The 12,736-nt window shown below is 30.5% G+C and overlaps 7 protein-coding genes across 7 annotated transcripts; 5 read left to right on the top strand and 2 right to left on the bottom strand.

The window, feature by feature from the left end:
- Positions 1-251: 251 nt before the first annotated feature.
- Positions 252-788, top strand: ELE39_001959 (uncharacterized protein; the record flags this gene model as incomplete). Its single annotated transcript, XM_067345682.1, has 1 exon — positions 252-788. One exon carries the CDS (start codon positions 252-254, stop codon positions 786-788), a length of 537 nt encoding a protein of 178 aa, XP_067199570.1.
- A 680-nt stretch (positions 789-1,468) lies between these two features.
- ELE39_001958 (mitotic control dis3) lies at positions 1,469-4,231 on the bottom strand (the record flags this gene model as incomplete). Its single annotated transcript, XM_067345681.1, has 1 exon — positions 1,469-4,231. One exon carries the CDS (start codon positions 4,229-4,231, stop codon positions 1,469-1,471), a length of 2,763 nt encoding a protein of 920 aa, XP_067199569.1.
- Positions 4,232-4,421: 190 nt separating this feature from the next.
- ELE39_001957 (uncharacterized protein) lies at positions 4,422-5,418 on the top strand (the record flags this gene model as incomplete). Its single annotated transcript, XM_067345680.1, has 2 exons — positions 4,422-4,632; positions 4,679-5,418. The coding sequence occupies 2 exons, from the start codon at positions 4,422-4,424 to the stop codon at positions 5,416-5,418; spliced, it is 951 nt and encodes a 316-aa protein (XP_067199568.1).
- Positions 5,419-5,621: 203 nt separating this feature from the next.
- On the top strand, positions 5,622-7,202 carry ELE39_001955 (elongation factor Tu C-terminal domain-containing; the record flags this gene model as incomplete). The annotated part of the gene is made up of 1 exon (XM_067345678.1): positions 5,622-7,202. One exon carries the CDS (start codon positions 5,622-5,624, stop codon positions 7,200-7,202), a length of 1,581 nt encoding a protein of 526 aa, XP_067199566.1.
- A 62-nt stretch (positions 7,203-7,264) lies between these two features.
- On the bottom strand, positions 7,265-9,397 carry ELE39_001954 (transcription factor TFIIH; the record flags this gene model as incomplete). Its single annotated transcript, XM_067345677.1, has 1 exon — positions 7,265-9,397. The coding sequence occupies one exon, from the start codon at positions 9,395-9,397 to the stop codon at positions 7,265-7,267; it is 2,133 nt and encodes a 710-aa protein (XP_067199565.1).
- A 605-nt stretch (positions 9,398-10,002) lies between these two features.
- On the top strand, positions 10,003-10,782 carry ELE39_001953 (proteasome subunit alpha type 1; the record flags this gene model as incomplete). The annotated part of the gene is made up of 1 exon (XM_067345676.1): positions 10,003-10,782. One exon carries the CDS (start codon positions 10,003-10,005, stop codon positions 10,780-10,782), a length of 780 nt encoding a protein of 259 aa, XP_067199564.1.
- A 622-nt stretch (positions 10,783-11,404) lies between these two features.
- On the top strand, positions 11,405-12,622 carry ELE39_001952 (uncharacterized protein; the record flags this gene model as incomplete). The annotated part of the gene is made up of 1 exon (XM_067345675.1): positions 11,405-12,622. The coding sequence occupies one exon, from the start codon at positions 11,405-11,407 to the stop codon at positions 12,620-12,622; it is 1,218 nt and encodes a 405-aa protein (XP_067199563.1).
- Between the last annotated feature and the right edge of the window lie 114 nt (positions 12,623-12,736).

The following is a 12,736-nucleotide window of genomic DNA, read 5'->3' as shown; positions in this document are numbered from 1 at the left end:
ATTAAAATCAAAATTGAATTTTCAAGTTTAAAATGTGTTAAATATTTTTCGAAACACAATAGGTTTCATATACCTAAAAACAATTAAATTTTTGTAGTGACAGTAGTTTGTGGGGAATGCATGCATGTAGTTAAATTGGCAATTAATTAGTTAAAATGCATGATTCAATTATTTTTGCAAAAATAAAAAAATTATAAGGAATATTAAGAGGTTTATAATAGCCTTAATAAAAGTTTTAATAAACTGTAATAATGAAAGGTTTTATTAGAATTCAATTATTTATTTATTTACATTTATTATTGTACCGTTTAAATGTTGCTAGCTGTGACAATAAAATCAACAATTTATTAAAACTGAGAGAAAGTATATTGCAACATGAAAAAGAACTAGAACATTTACACGGAGCTACAAGTAATTTAGTAGGGGAAGCTGCAGATGTATTGAGTTTCAGCAAGAAGAGACCAATTTTTAGTGAACTGAATAATTTCTCCAACCCAGGAGCACCGACGACAACAATAAAGATGACTTTAAAGTTCCCGAATACTGCTCCTGTAAGTATCAACCAAGGAAAGCTTCGAGAAGAAATAAGGAACACTGCAACTGGAAATAGTGATATCATCCCAAGCATTAACCCAATACCTTTAGTTGTAATACGCCCAGATGCTCTGACCAACTTAATATCATCTCTCTCTGCAACAGTCCATCAAAGAAAAAAGATTGAATGTGAGTTTACTACGAATTCGACTTTCATATTAATTATTTTTAGCAAAAAAAATTATTCAACTTGAGAAATTGATATCGACAGTTGATAAAAAGGTGATGAAAAAGAATATAAAAAATTCAATTAGAGAATTAGAGACAGAACTTGCATTCTATAAGGCTGACAAGAGTATTGCTGAACAAAAATCGTAAGTTAACAGATAACTAATAGTTACACTATTATCAAAATTTAGGTCCAACACTGCGTAATATAAAAAATGAATTTTTGTTATATAAAATTACTTGTTCAATAAACGATCACTATTTATTAATCAGAAATAATATTAATCATTACTTTATTCTGAAAAAATTCATCTGATGCATGTATAGAAACCTTTACTTTATCAAATAATTTAAGAGTATCAGTTTCTTTTTCTCGGTTCTTTAAGTAAGGAATATTAGCATCAAATATATATTTACTTTTGTCAATTGGTGCAATGCCTATCAGCGATTATTTAAAAATGTATAAGTAACAACTAAACTTACCTTCAAATCCAAATTTGGGTACAAAAATTAGTAAAGAGTCATCTCTAACTTGAATAATTATGCCTTCAGTTTCTTGATTACCGTTTTGCTTACAAAAAAGATAAATAAATAACCTTGTTGAGTCCCTACCCGCCATTTGCGCATTTCTTTTATTCTTATTGAGCGTATTTGACAACTTAAACATCTAGAATAATAGTGAATAAATAAAAATAAATTTAAAATATTATGAACTTACATAGTCTTTGTTAGACATAATTTCACCCAACGGTTCTATTCCAATTGAAGCTGAAAGTAGTCGGTGAACGATAATATCAGCATATCTTCTAATAGGAGAAGTAAAGTGAGTATACAGTTCTTCTGCAAGACCATAATGAAATGTTCCCTCCACAGATTTACAAGTTGCGAAGTACAATGCTTGGTTCATTGTACGTGTTGTCAAAATTCGGACCAGTTTGCCGATCATGGGATTTTGTTTTACAATTTCGGAATCTAGAATATTTTTCAAACTGTTAGATAAGCTCAAAGAACTTTCATAAACAAAATTAGTGATTCCAACTTTTGAAAGGACATGTTTAAGCTTCTCTAATTGATCGTACCTTGGTTCAGGATGCCTTCTTAACAAACAACAGTTTGGAAATTTTGATATTATTTGTCTTGCAACAGAAACATTTGCCAGCAACATAAACTCCTCAACCATCGAATTTGTATTCAAGTAATTATATGCGTACACACTTTTAATATTCAAAACTACTGATGAAATTTGTTCTTTGTCTAGATCTTTGTTATTTAGATCTTTATATAAATTCCTAGACTCTTCAAAGTCAACTTTTACTTCTGAAGATGCAAGTTCAATTGCACCACGGCCAATTCTATTTTTTCTTAAAACTTGAGAGATTTTCATTAGCCTTCTTAGCGATGTTGCTATTTCTGAATTGTCGCATTTGTCATCAATAATATTTTGTGCTTGAAGATACGTAAATGAATACTTTGAATTTATTATTGTTTTGTTGAAATAAACATTTCTAATTTCTGCGTCTTCATTAATTTCCCAACTACAAGTGAAAGATAATCTATCTTTATTTGAAACTAAAGAACATATATTTGTAGTTAGTTCTTCTGGGAGCATATCTATCCTTTTGTTTACAAGATAGCACGTATTAGATCTTCTTGATGCTTCATCATCTATTGGAGTGTTAGGCTTAACGAAATGCGTCACATCAGCAATGTGAACAGAAACAAGATACCAATTTTCTTCAGAATTTTCATCATTGGACTTGATTAATTCAATGCTTAGAGCATCATCAATATCTTTGCATCCTGGAGGATCCACAGAAAAAACTAACTTATTTCTCAAATCAACTCTGTCTCTAAAGTCAATCTCATTCGGTTTCCAATCATAATTTCTGTCATGATTCGGAAGACATTTCAAAACAGATGGAGAAAATTCAGATGAACTGATATCTCTAATGCGCAATATTACAGAAGTTTCTGTTTCAAGATCTCCAGCTTTGCCCAATACTCCAACTATATGCCCAGTAGGATAAAATGATGAGCGGTCCCATTCATCGATAACTACAACTAGTCTTTGATTCTCAAGTGTGGATGAAAGTTTTGTATGAATTATAATTTTTGGTATCTTTGGGTCGATTGGAACGAAAATCCGATGTTGTCTTGTAGAAGTGTTGTTGCAAATATTAAATCGATCATCATTTGAATTAATTGGAACCAATGAACCGCAATATTCACCCCAATTACGACTTAATATCCCAATGACTCTCCCAGAAAAATTGTTATCTTCAGAAAAAGCCACTGAATCACTATCTTCAGTCTTTGTATCCTTAATGTTTATATTTTTAATGTTCAATGCTGAGTTTTCGTCGTAGTCATCATCTCCCAATAAAATGCATCCTATTCCTGCTATTTCACTATTTTCTAAATCCTCTATTTGATCAAGTTCTAACTCAGATCTGATGTGGGATTTTAAATTTTTCTCATCATAATTTAATGTTTCATCAAGTTTAACAACAACTAAGTCACCATCTATAGACCTGTTTAAATTTAAGTGACCAATTACATTAATAGTCATCTTTTTATCTTTGTTCAATATTTCTACCTCCCCTCTATTCCTGGAAATCATTCTTAATATACCTTTAAACAAAATACCTCTATCAATTCCTAGAATAATCTCTTTTTCTGTAGCATATTCTGGAAAAATGTAATTATTTTCTGGTTGAATGTCATTTTCCACCGATATTTTATAAGGAAGTTTTTCACCGCAATTTACATATTCGCTTGAAACATAATTAATATATTCATATGGGTTGAAAATATGGAATTTTGAATTAAATGACAAGTAAGAATTAAATTTTTTCACCCACTCTTCATTTTCTGCTAAAACATAGAAACGCATATTTGTGTCACATTTTGATAAATGATTAAAAAACCAAATCGCTACTTTCATTAAGGAATTTCCGGCACAATCCTCTAAGTCAAATCTGTTAATTGACTTATCTAAACATGTTTCTGTAAATTGCGTGTCTGGAAATCGAATATACTGGTTAACGTTATAATCAAAAGAGTTATCATTAGACAGATTAATTTCTTTAAATATTGGCAGCTCATTCTGGTTTTTAAATTTATTTCTCAATCTATTAATAATCGTTCTATTTGTTTCATTCAAATAGTCAAGCATTGAATAGGGAATTATTACGTGATTTAAAGATTCTTCTTCCAATATAAAGTCGCTGTATTTATTAAATATATCAAAGTTAGGGAAAATGATATTTCGAACCTTCGAACTAGATATACCTGAATAATCCCCGTAGCACAAGTTACAAAAATTAAGTCCACAAAGCATCTTGTTTCTTACGTAAATCTCATTAGAAACTTTTCTAATTTTTCCTCTTCTAGTTTTCTTGATATAAGATTTATTGTAACTCATTAAACTATTTGAGTGAAAAAAATGATTTTCTATTTGATAGCTCATTTTTAGTCGAAGCATTAACTAAAAGTGATGGGCATTTATAGTTTTTTTTTCAAAAATATTGTTATTGGCCAATTACAAAAAGCAATTGTGCAAATTTATCGCGCCATTGTAAACATTTGGTTTTCACTTTATTTAAATAATGGAGTTTGACTGGTCACAACTTTTGAAATGGTCCTCAAGGTACATTGGTATGTTTGAATTATTGTATAAATACTTTGTTTATAGCTTATTTATTGCAATATATAATCTGGTAGAGGAATCATATTCTAATTCTGACATGAAGCAAATTGACCCAGAAAGGTTGGAATTTCTTCAAGGAGCAGTTAGGGAGGCTATGAAAAATGTAGTCGATCCAAATAAATTAATTTTAGAAGCGAAGGAGAACTTAAGTCTTTCAAATGGTAAGTTTAATAATAGGATAGAGATAATTCAATCTAAGTTTTTTAGATGAAGAAGTACTTGCTTCACTTGCAGTAATAGATCGTTGTATCGAATTTCCAGATTGCGCCTTGAACTTAGAGAAAACAGGACTGGTTAAACCATTATTGAACTGCTTATTTCGCTCAGAAGAAATTAGATCTGTTACATACCAAATACTTTCAAAAAGTATGCAAAACAACTTACCTGTACAAAATTCATTTGCAAAATTAGGGGCTTTATCATTATTAAAACAAAGTGTTCAACATGAAGATTCTGAAATCAACAAATCAAAAGGAATTGCTGCAATATCATCACTTATTCGTCATAATCAAGCACTAGAGGAGTCATTTATTTCCAATAATGGAATTCCACTAATTGTTATGTGGCTTCATTCTGATAACGTAGGAGTTCGTGAAAAAGCGCTGTCGCTATTGAGGCACTTATTAATGGAAGGCGTAGTTAAAGCTGATTATATTATTGAAAATAATAACGTTAAGATCATAGATACCATTCTGATGCTTTCGAGCAACAACTCTATATCTAACACAGAATTTCAAAATATTCAATATGGCGAAACAGTTTCGGAAGCCTTACTCGAACTGATTAAGACATGCAACTCTAGACTTAGCAAAGCCTCTAAAGACAAAATTCTAGAAGAAGTTAACAAACGCATGATTTTCCTATTCGATTACTGTAAATTGTATCCTGATGATGATATATCACCGGAATATTCCACACTTATTCAGTGTGAAAAGCTATTAGTTTAAGATAGGTCTCTCTGAATATGTCCTGAAATTCTTTTATCATGCTACTACAAAATAGAAAACTACTAATGGTACTTTCATTGACTTATTTTAGACTTTGTTTCCTGTATAATTAATCATCCTCCAACAGGCGGTAAAATTTGTTGTCTATTTATTTACGTCTTAAGTTAAAAAATTGTGTAAATTGTTACTACTTAAAATATAATATGAATAGTTGGGAAGATACTTTAGGAGACGATCATTCTGGAGGGAATGTACGGGTCGAGGAGATTTCCCAAAAGTTAGACTTTGGCTTGAATCTAAAAAATGATTATGATTCGGAGATTGATCAGGACAATGCTAAACTTTCAAATATTGAATCTCAAACTCTTAATGCAGTACAGCAATCTCATTGTACATCAGGAAAACTTTCAAATGGTTCCCTGTTAGAACCAGACCCGAGACCTCATATGAATATTGTTTTTATAGGGCATGTTGATGCAGGTAAATCGACTACATGTGGTAATATATTGTATACTTGTGGTTTGGTAGACCAGCGAACTATGGAAAAGTATGAAAGGGAGGCAAAGGAAAAGAATAGGGAATCTTGGTTTTTGGCATTTATTATGGATACAAACGAAGAAGAAAGAAGTAAGGGGAAGACCGTAGAAGTAGGAAGGGCTTCATTTAACTTGAATAATAGGAGATTCACTATTCTAGATGCTCCCGGCCACAAAAGTTTTGTTCCGAATATGATATCTGGAGCTAGTCAGGCAGATATTGGCGTATTAATCATTTCTGCAAGGAAAGGTGAGTTCGAGACCGGTTTTGAAAGAGGTGGGCAGACTAGAGAACACGCGATGCTTGCAAAGACGTTAGGAGTTAATCAATTAATTGTTGCAATTAATAAAATGGATGACCCTACGTGCATGTGGGATCAAAATCGTTATAATGATATTGAGAAAAAACTAACTCCGTATTTGAAAACATGTGGGTACAATCCTGCCAAAGACATATTTTTTGTCCCAATTTCAGGCCAGTATGGCCAAAATTTGAAATATCATGTTTCAGACCAATCTAATCCAAAATACTTTGATCAAAGAGCATCTTGGTATACTTTGGAAAAACCTACATTATTTGATATTCTAGATAAGCATTTATCTGTTCCAGATCGTTCATCAGGTAATGAGGGCAATGGTATTATTCGTATTCCTTTGTTGGACGGTTATAGAGATAATGGTGTTATTGCAATGGGGAAAATAGAATTAGGAACAATTAAATGTGGCGATAATTTAATTGTAATGCCTAATCGTGCAAAGGCAAAAATACAAAGTATTTGTCTTGGAGAAGAGACTGATGAATACTTATGGTCAGGTCCAGGCGAGAATGTAAGAATAAAGCTGCTTAATATCGATGAGGACTCACTTTCTAAAGGGTTTGTTTTATGCTCTCAAAATGATTTATGCCCAGTAGTGAAAAAGTTCAAAGCACAATTACTTCTTGTTGAACTGTTGGAACAAAGACCGATAGTAACTAGCGGGTATGAATGCATTATTCACTGCAACACATCTTGTGAAGAAGTATGCATTGAGGAATTATTAGAGGGAGTTGAATTATCTACAAAAAAAAAGAAGAATAGGCCTGCTTTTGTAAAATCTCAATATATGTTGATATGCAATATGTCTCTTGCTAATCCTCTTTGTATTGAAGAATTCACTAAATGTCCTCAATTAGGAAGATTTACATTGAGAGATGAGGGTAAAACAATTGCAGTTGGCAAGGTATTGGAGATATTAGACAGCGTTTAAAGAAAAAAAATAAAAATAAGTTTAGGCATTTATATGACAGATTTAAAAGAATAATTCGAGGATTATCTATTAATAACTTCTTTTTTTGTTCTAATAAAAGTCTTAACATCATCTTCATATTCCTGTTTTATAACCAATATTATTTTTGTTTGCAATTCAGAACCTCCATTTAGTTCTTTTTCTATTAATTCAATAGGAGTATTGTAAAGTAGTATGTCTTTGCTTCTTGCAAAGAGTAGTACTTGACTATATAGTTGAATATCATTAGGACTTGTTCCCCAGTCTGAAAAGGTGCTTGAGTGAGAAATTTGGAGTCTATTTATGTCTTTTTCCCAAAGTTTTAACTGAGTTTCTACGTTCGCGGGTATAATGCTCATTCCATCTAACATGAATCGCCTTAATATTATCGGATGTGCGTTACTGGAAAAAAATCGAAGTATTTGTTCAGCTGAGACTCCCATTGAATATGCAGATAGCAAACCTTTCCTAGACAATATTCCACAAATAATGTTTGGGCCACGAACTTTAACTTGGCATAGATGTCTAAGAATTTTTGCTTGTAATGGAGATGCTGTATAACAGTAAATCCTGAAATTGCTTTGAACAATAATTCCTGCCTCAAGTCGAGTAGAGCTCATATTCAAACAGTTAGGTTCATTTATTTTTACATTGCTTGTTTTAAACACTAATTTATGCCATAATTCTTCGTCAAAATAAAAATGTGATGGAAGAAGCAAATTTTGGATATTTTCAGGGTCACATTTTTGAAGTAAGTTGTCACCAATTTTGAATACAGAGTATAAACTTTGAAGTTTCAAACCTTCGGAACCAATCAACAAGGAAAAAGGAGTAGTATAGAATAATTGAATATTTGAATCGTGAGGATTTTCGAGTCTTTTTTCTAAAGAATGTACACTATTTTCAAGGACAGATTCATCAATATACACCAATCCTAAATCATATGCAAATAATATAAATCGCATCAATATATCATTCTTCATTTTTTTATTTATTGAAATTGGTTGACCAATTTTTGAGCTTGAAATACATAGTATTAAACTTATTACACTTGATATAGCTGGGTTTAATATATTTTCACTGTTTGCTTGATTAAATTTGTATTCTTCATTTTCGATGTTTGCCTCAACTTCTACTAATTTTATAAATCCATTTAAAAGTATTAAAAGCTGATTACAATTATCACAAAGTAACCAGCAAAAAGCTTTTGGCGTCAATTTCTGTTCAAATATTTTATCAACTTGGTTTTTTGAGTTAATATGCTTAGTGCTCAAAATTCTCTTTCTTGGTTTAATTTTCACAGCATTCGTAGGTAAATACTCTTCTTCACTTTCAGAATTATTTTCAGCTATGCCATATTTTGTCTCATTATATATTTCTAATACATTTTGGTCATTTTGAAAACCAAATCGATCTTCATGATCAAAACCATCAAATAACTGTTCATTGCTCTCTTGAAACAAGGTGTTATTATCAATCTGAATTCTAAACCCATTCGAAGTTGAAGAATTTCTTTTTATGTATTTTCCAAGGCCCCAAGAAATCAATCTAATGCTATCCAGAACCTTTATTGTGTCCAGGGAAATTAATTGAAATTTATGCAGTACATTTGTGCTATTTTTTGGAATATTCTGATTCCCACTTAACTCAACAATAATATTCAAAATTTTGCACCATTGTCTTCTTACAAATTTTGTGAGAGAGACATAAGAAATTTGAATTTCGGATTTTCTCTTTGGTATTTCGAATTCATTATATATCCCCCCTTGATACACGAATTTTGATAAAGTTTTCTGAAATGTTGGGTTTAATTGGTATTGCACAGAAATAGAATCAGATAAACTTTTTCTAGAACTAGAATCTAGTACATTGACTTTAATTATTTTCAATGATCTTAATCTCTTAATTGCATATTCCAATTCACTTCTTTTTGATGTGGGCATCCAAATATTTATTGCTTGTTCTCCTATGTAATTTCCGTGTTCACTCCCCAAAATCATAAGTCTGGATACAATATTTTGTTGTATCTCGGATAGGGATGAAAATAATTCAGTTACACAGGAAATATTTTCAAATAACAGGCATGCATTAGTGTTGGATAGTGTTGCTATGTATTCTTGTAAATTCCATGATGAAAGAGCTGAAATTTTATTATCAAAAGGTTTTTCTATTGACATTATAACTGCAAATAAGACTTTTTTTTTAGTTAAAATCTAATTCATTTTTGTAATAGCAATGAATGAATTATTAATAATAATCATCTACATTCATCTTAATGGCGGCGTTTAAAAAAAACCATTTTTCATATTGTAATAAATGAAGAAAAATAATGTCTTAGGAGGATATATACAATCTTTGATTAGAAGCTTAATGTTGAATAAGTTTAAACATGTATTAATATTTTATGAGCCATGCAAATAAAATTTCCAAATTTAGCTGATTTAAAAAAGTGTGTTCTTAAAATTGATTCAAACAATATAAAGACATGATCAACGTAATTAATTTTTTATTTTATGCTAGTTTCTAATAAACTAATATTAAAGTATACAAAAAGATGTCACGGTTTAATACATTGTAGTTATTTCAAGTAGTCTTTTTTTGCAATTAAATGTAAATATTAACCCGCAAATACTACCCCACCCCCCTTTAGTTTTTGCTAAATATAAATAAAGTAGAATGGCTTTGAAGAGTATTTAGTAGTTTTTAACTGCTTTCAACAATAATAAAATAACCGTAAATAAATCCTTTTTATTATTTAAATTTGCTAACAGGCATTGTGAAGATGTATAGAAACCAATATGATACTGATGTTGTTACTTGGTCTCCACAAGGAAGAGTTTTTCAGATTGAATATGCAATGGAGGCAGTAAAACAAGGTACTGCAGTAGTGGGTGCGAGGAACAATGAGATGGTTGTTCTTGTTTGTATAAAAAGAAGTACTAGCAAGCTCGCTGGATACCAAAAGAAACTTTACAAAATTGATAACCACATTGGCGCAGCAGTTTCAGGGATTACTGCAGACGCTAAAGTACTTTGTAACTACCTTAGATCAGAATGTCTAAACCATTCGTTTACATATGATTCACCAATACCATTGAATACTTTGATTAACAAGCTTGTATTAAAATCCCAGTTAAATACACAAGAATACGGTAGAAGACCGTTTGGTGTAGGATTGCTTTTGGCAGGATGCGATGAAAGCGGTCCGCATTTATTTGAAACATGTCCTTCTGGAAATTGCTTTGAGTATTACTCGATTGCAATAGGGTCCAGGTCTCAGGCTAGCAAAACCTATTTAGAAAAACATTTTGAAGAATTTGCTAATTGTAATAAGGATCAATTGATTTTGCATGCTTTAAGGGCATTGAGATCAAGCTTGTCATCTGAACAAGAGATGAATCAAGAGAATGTTGATGTGGCAATTTTAGGAAAAAATTATATTTATAATGAGCTTCTAGAAGAAGAAAAAGTTAAATATCTTCAAATTATTAACCAAGAACAACCACCAGTGATAGAACAAATTGATGAATCCCAAGCGGCCTCCTCTATGCAAATGGATTAATGAGTTATCGCTCATTTTCACATTGTTTTATGTAGATTTTAGTAATTATTCCCTGATATAAAGTACGATATAGTCCAGTTCACTTTAGATCAATTTTAAGTACTAAGATTATCAATTAAATTTATGATTTTTGACTATACAAATTTCACAAACTTGTAAATATTATTTCAACTTAATATAATATTAAAATGTAAGAATATCTTCATTTCGTTTTAAACAAATTAAACTTTTTTTAAAAATTGTTTACATTAAAATGTTGATTTATGTTCGAAGAATGATAATATGATAAATCATAATTAATAGTTACCGTAATAATAAATTTTCAATTTAATATTATTTCGGTACAAATTCTTATTTTCAATAAGTTAGAAAATTTTAATAATTTGAAACTCAATATTATTAATTCAACTTACAAAGGCTATCAAAAATATATTAAGTTAAATAAAAAACGTAATGGTTAAATCTAACTAATTCGTGAAGAGCACAATATTTTCTGAAATTTTAAATGAATAATAATGAGTTTGTTCTTCATTATTCTAAATTTTTTTTCGGCATGTTAGTGAAATTTAATTTAAGATGGCGGCGTCTAAGTTGATTGTCAAAAACCAACCAATTGTAATCAATGGAGGATGATAAAATAAATTTATCTGAGGTTTATGAGGAGTTATTTCAACTCTTGTGTGATAGCAAAGAAGAGGTAATTAAAGGAAGTGTAGAATTACTTTTTGATCAGAGCGAGACGAAATCTTTATCGGAATATTTATTAAATAACCCCAAACATTTTAGAACCATTCTTTTACTTATTGGGAGTGATATTTCTAATATATCGGAATATGCTCTGAAAATTTTGATAAACTTGTCTCAAAAGTCGGAAATTGGTGAAGAGTTGTGTAGCAATTGGAGCGCGATCGAATATTCGATGGATAACCTAAGAGAACAGATCAAATCAAATTCAACTGTACCATATCACTTACATCTGAACTTGATGCTTATTTCAAATTTGACACGTTATTCAAAGGGGAGAGAAAAGTTCTTTATTAAGTCTAGAAAAAGCAAGAGTTTTTATCTACTCTATTTATTCGAGTGTCTTTCTAACCCTAGGGATGAGAGGGAAAAAGAGATGATTATTAGTATTATAAATAATTGCACGTTTTGTAGCCAAGGGCGAATATTTTTATTTGATAATAATTTAGGCATTGAGATACTGAACAAAGTTTCAGAACTAATGCTCGGAGCATCAAAAAAAGGTGACCTTAAAATGGCTGAGAGTATGATCAGTATTATTGCACATGTTTGCGTAGATAAGAATATGCATTCAATTGTTTCAAATAAAGATTGTACTCTTATTCCAACATTATGTTGTTTAGTTTACCCTGATGAAAACCACAGATATCTCAGGAATAAAAAAAGTAGTAACATACTATCCGAACTTCAAAATAAGACATTTTTTTTTGATTCAAAGTGCGAAGAAACATATTCTGATAATATTCCATTTAGCAAATTTGACAATGAAAATTCCAAAATAAAATATGGAGGGGGCGATGAAGAATTTATAGATCCTAATAAAGAAGACAAGGTTTCAGAATATATAAGAAAAAATGCAGTTGGCCCTGTTAATGAAAATATATCTAAAGATGTTTTCGACTGTATATTAGTATTGACGTCAACAATTAATGGAAGAACTTTTCTTCGAGACTTAGGTGCATATGAAGTTTTGAGAGTATGGCATTTGTATGAATCAAAAAATGAAATAATAGGTGGGATTGAAGATATAATACACTTATTGGTATACTCTGAAGACGAACTTTTACAACAAGATAATAGTCTTATGGATGTATAGATGATGTAGATCTAAAGATTATTTTAAAAAGTTATTAATAAGGTTGTATTTCATTCCATTGGTATTCATAAAATGAAAGTATGCCTCTAATTTTAAAGGCCATGAATGCCGTAT

This window comes from Cryptosporidium sp. chipmunk genotype I (genome assembly GCF_004936735.1).
Source record: "Cryptosporidium sp. chipmunk genotype I strain 37763 chromosome Unknown contig_2, whole genome shotgun sequence".
In the NCBI taxonomy this organism is placed as follows: domain Eukaryota; phylum Apicomplexa; class Conoidasida; order Eucoccidiorida; family Cryptosporidiidae; genus Cryptosporidium; species Cryptosporidium sp. chipmunk genotype I.
This window is presented reverse-complemented; position numbering and strand designations above follow the sequence as displayed.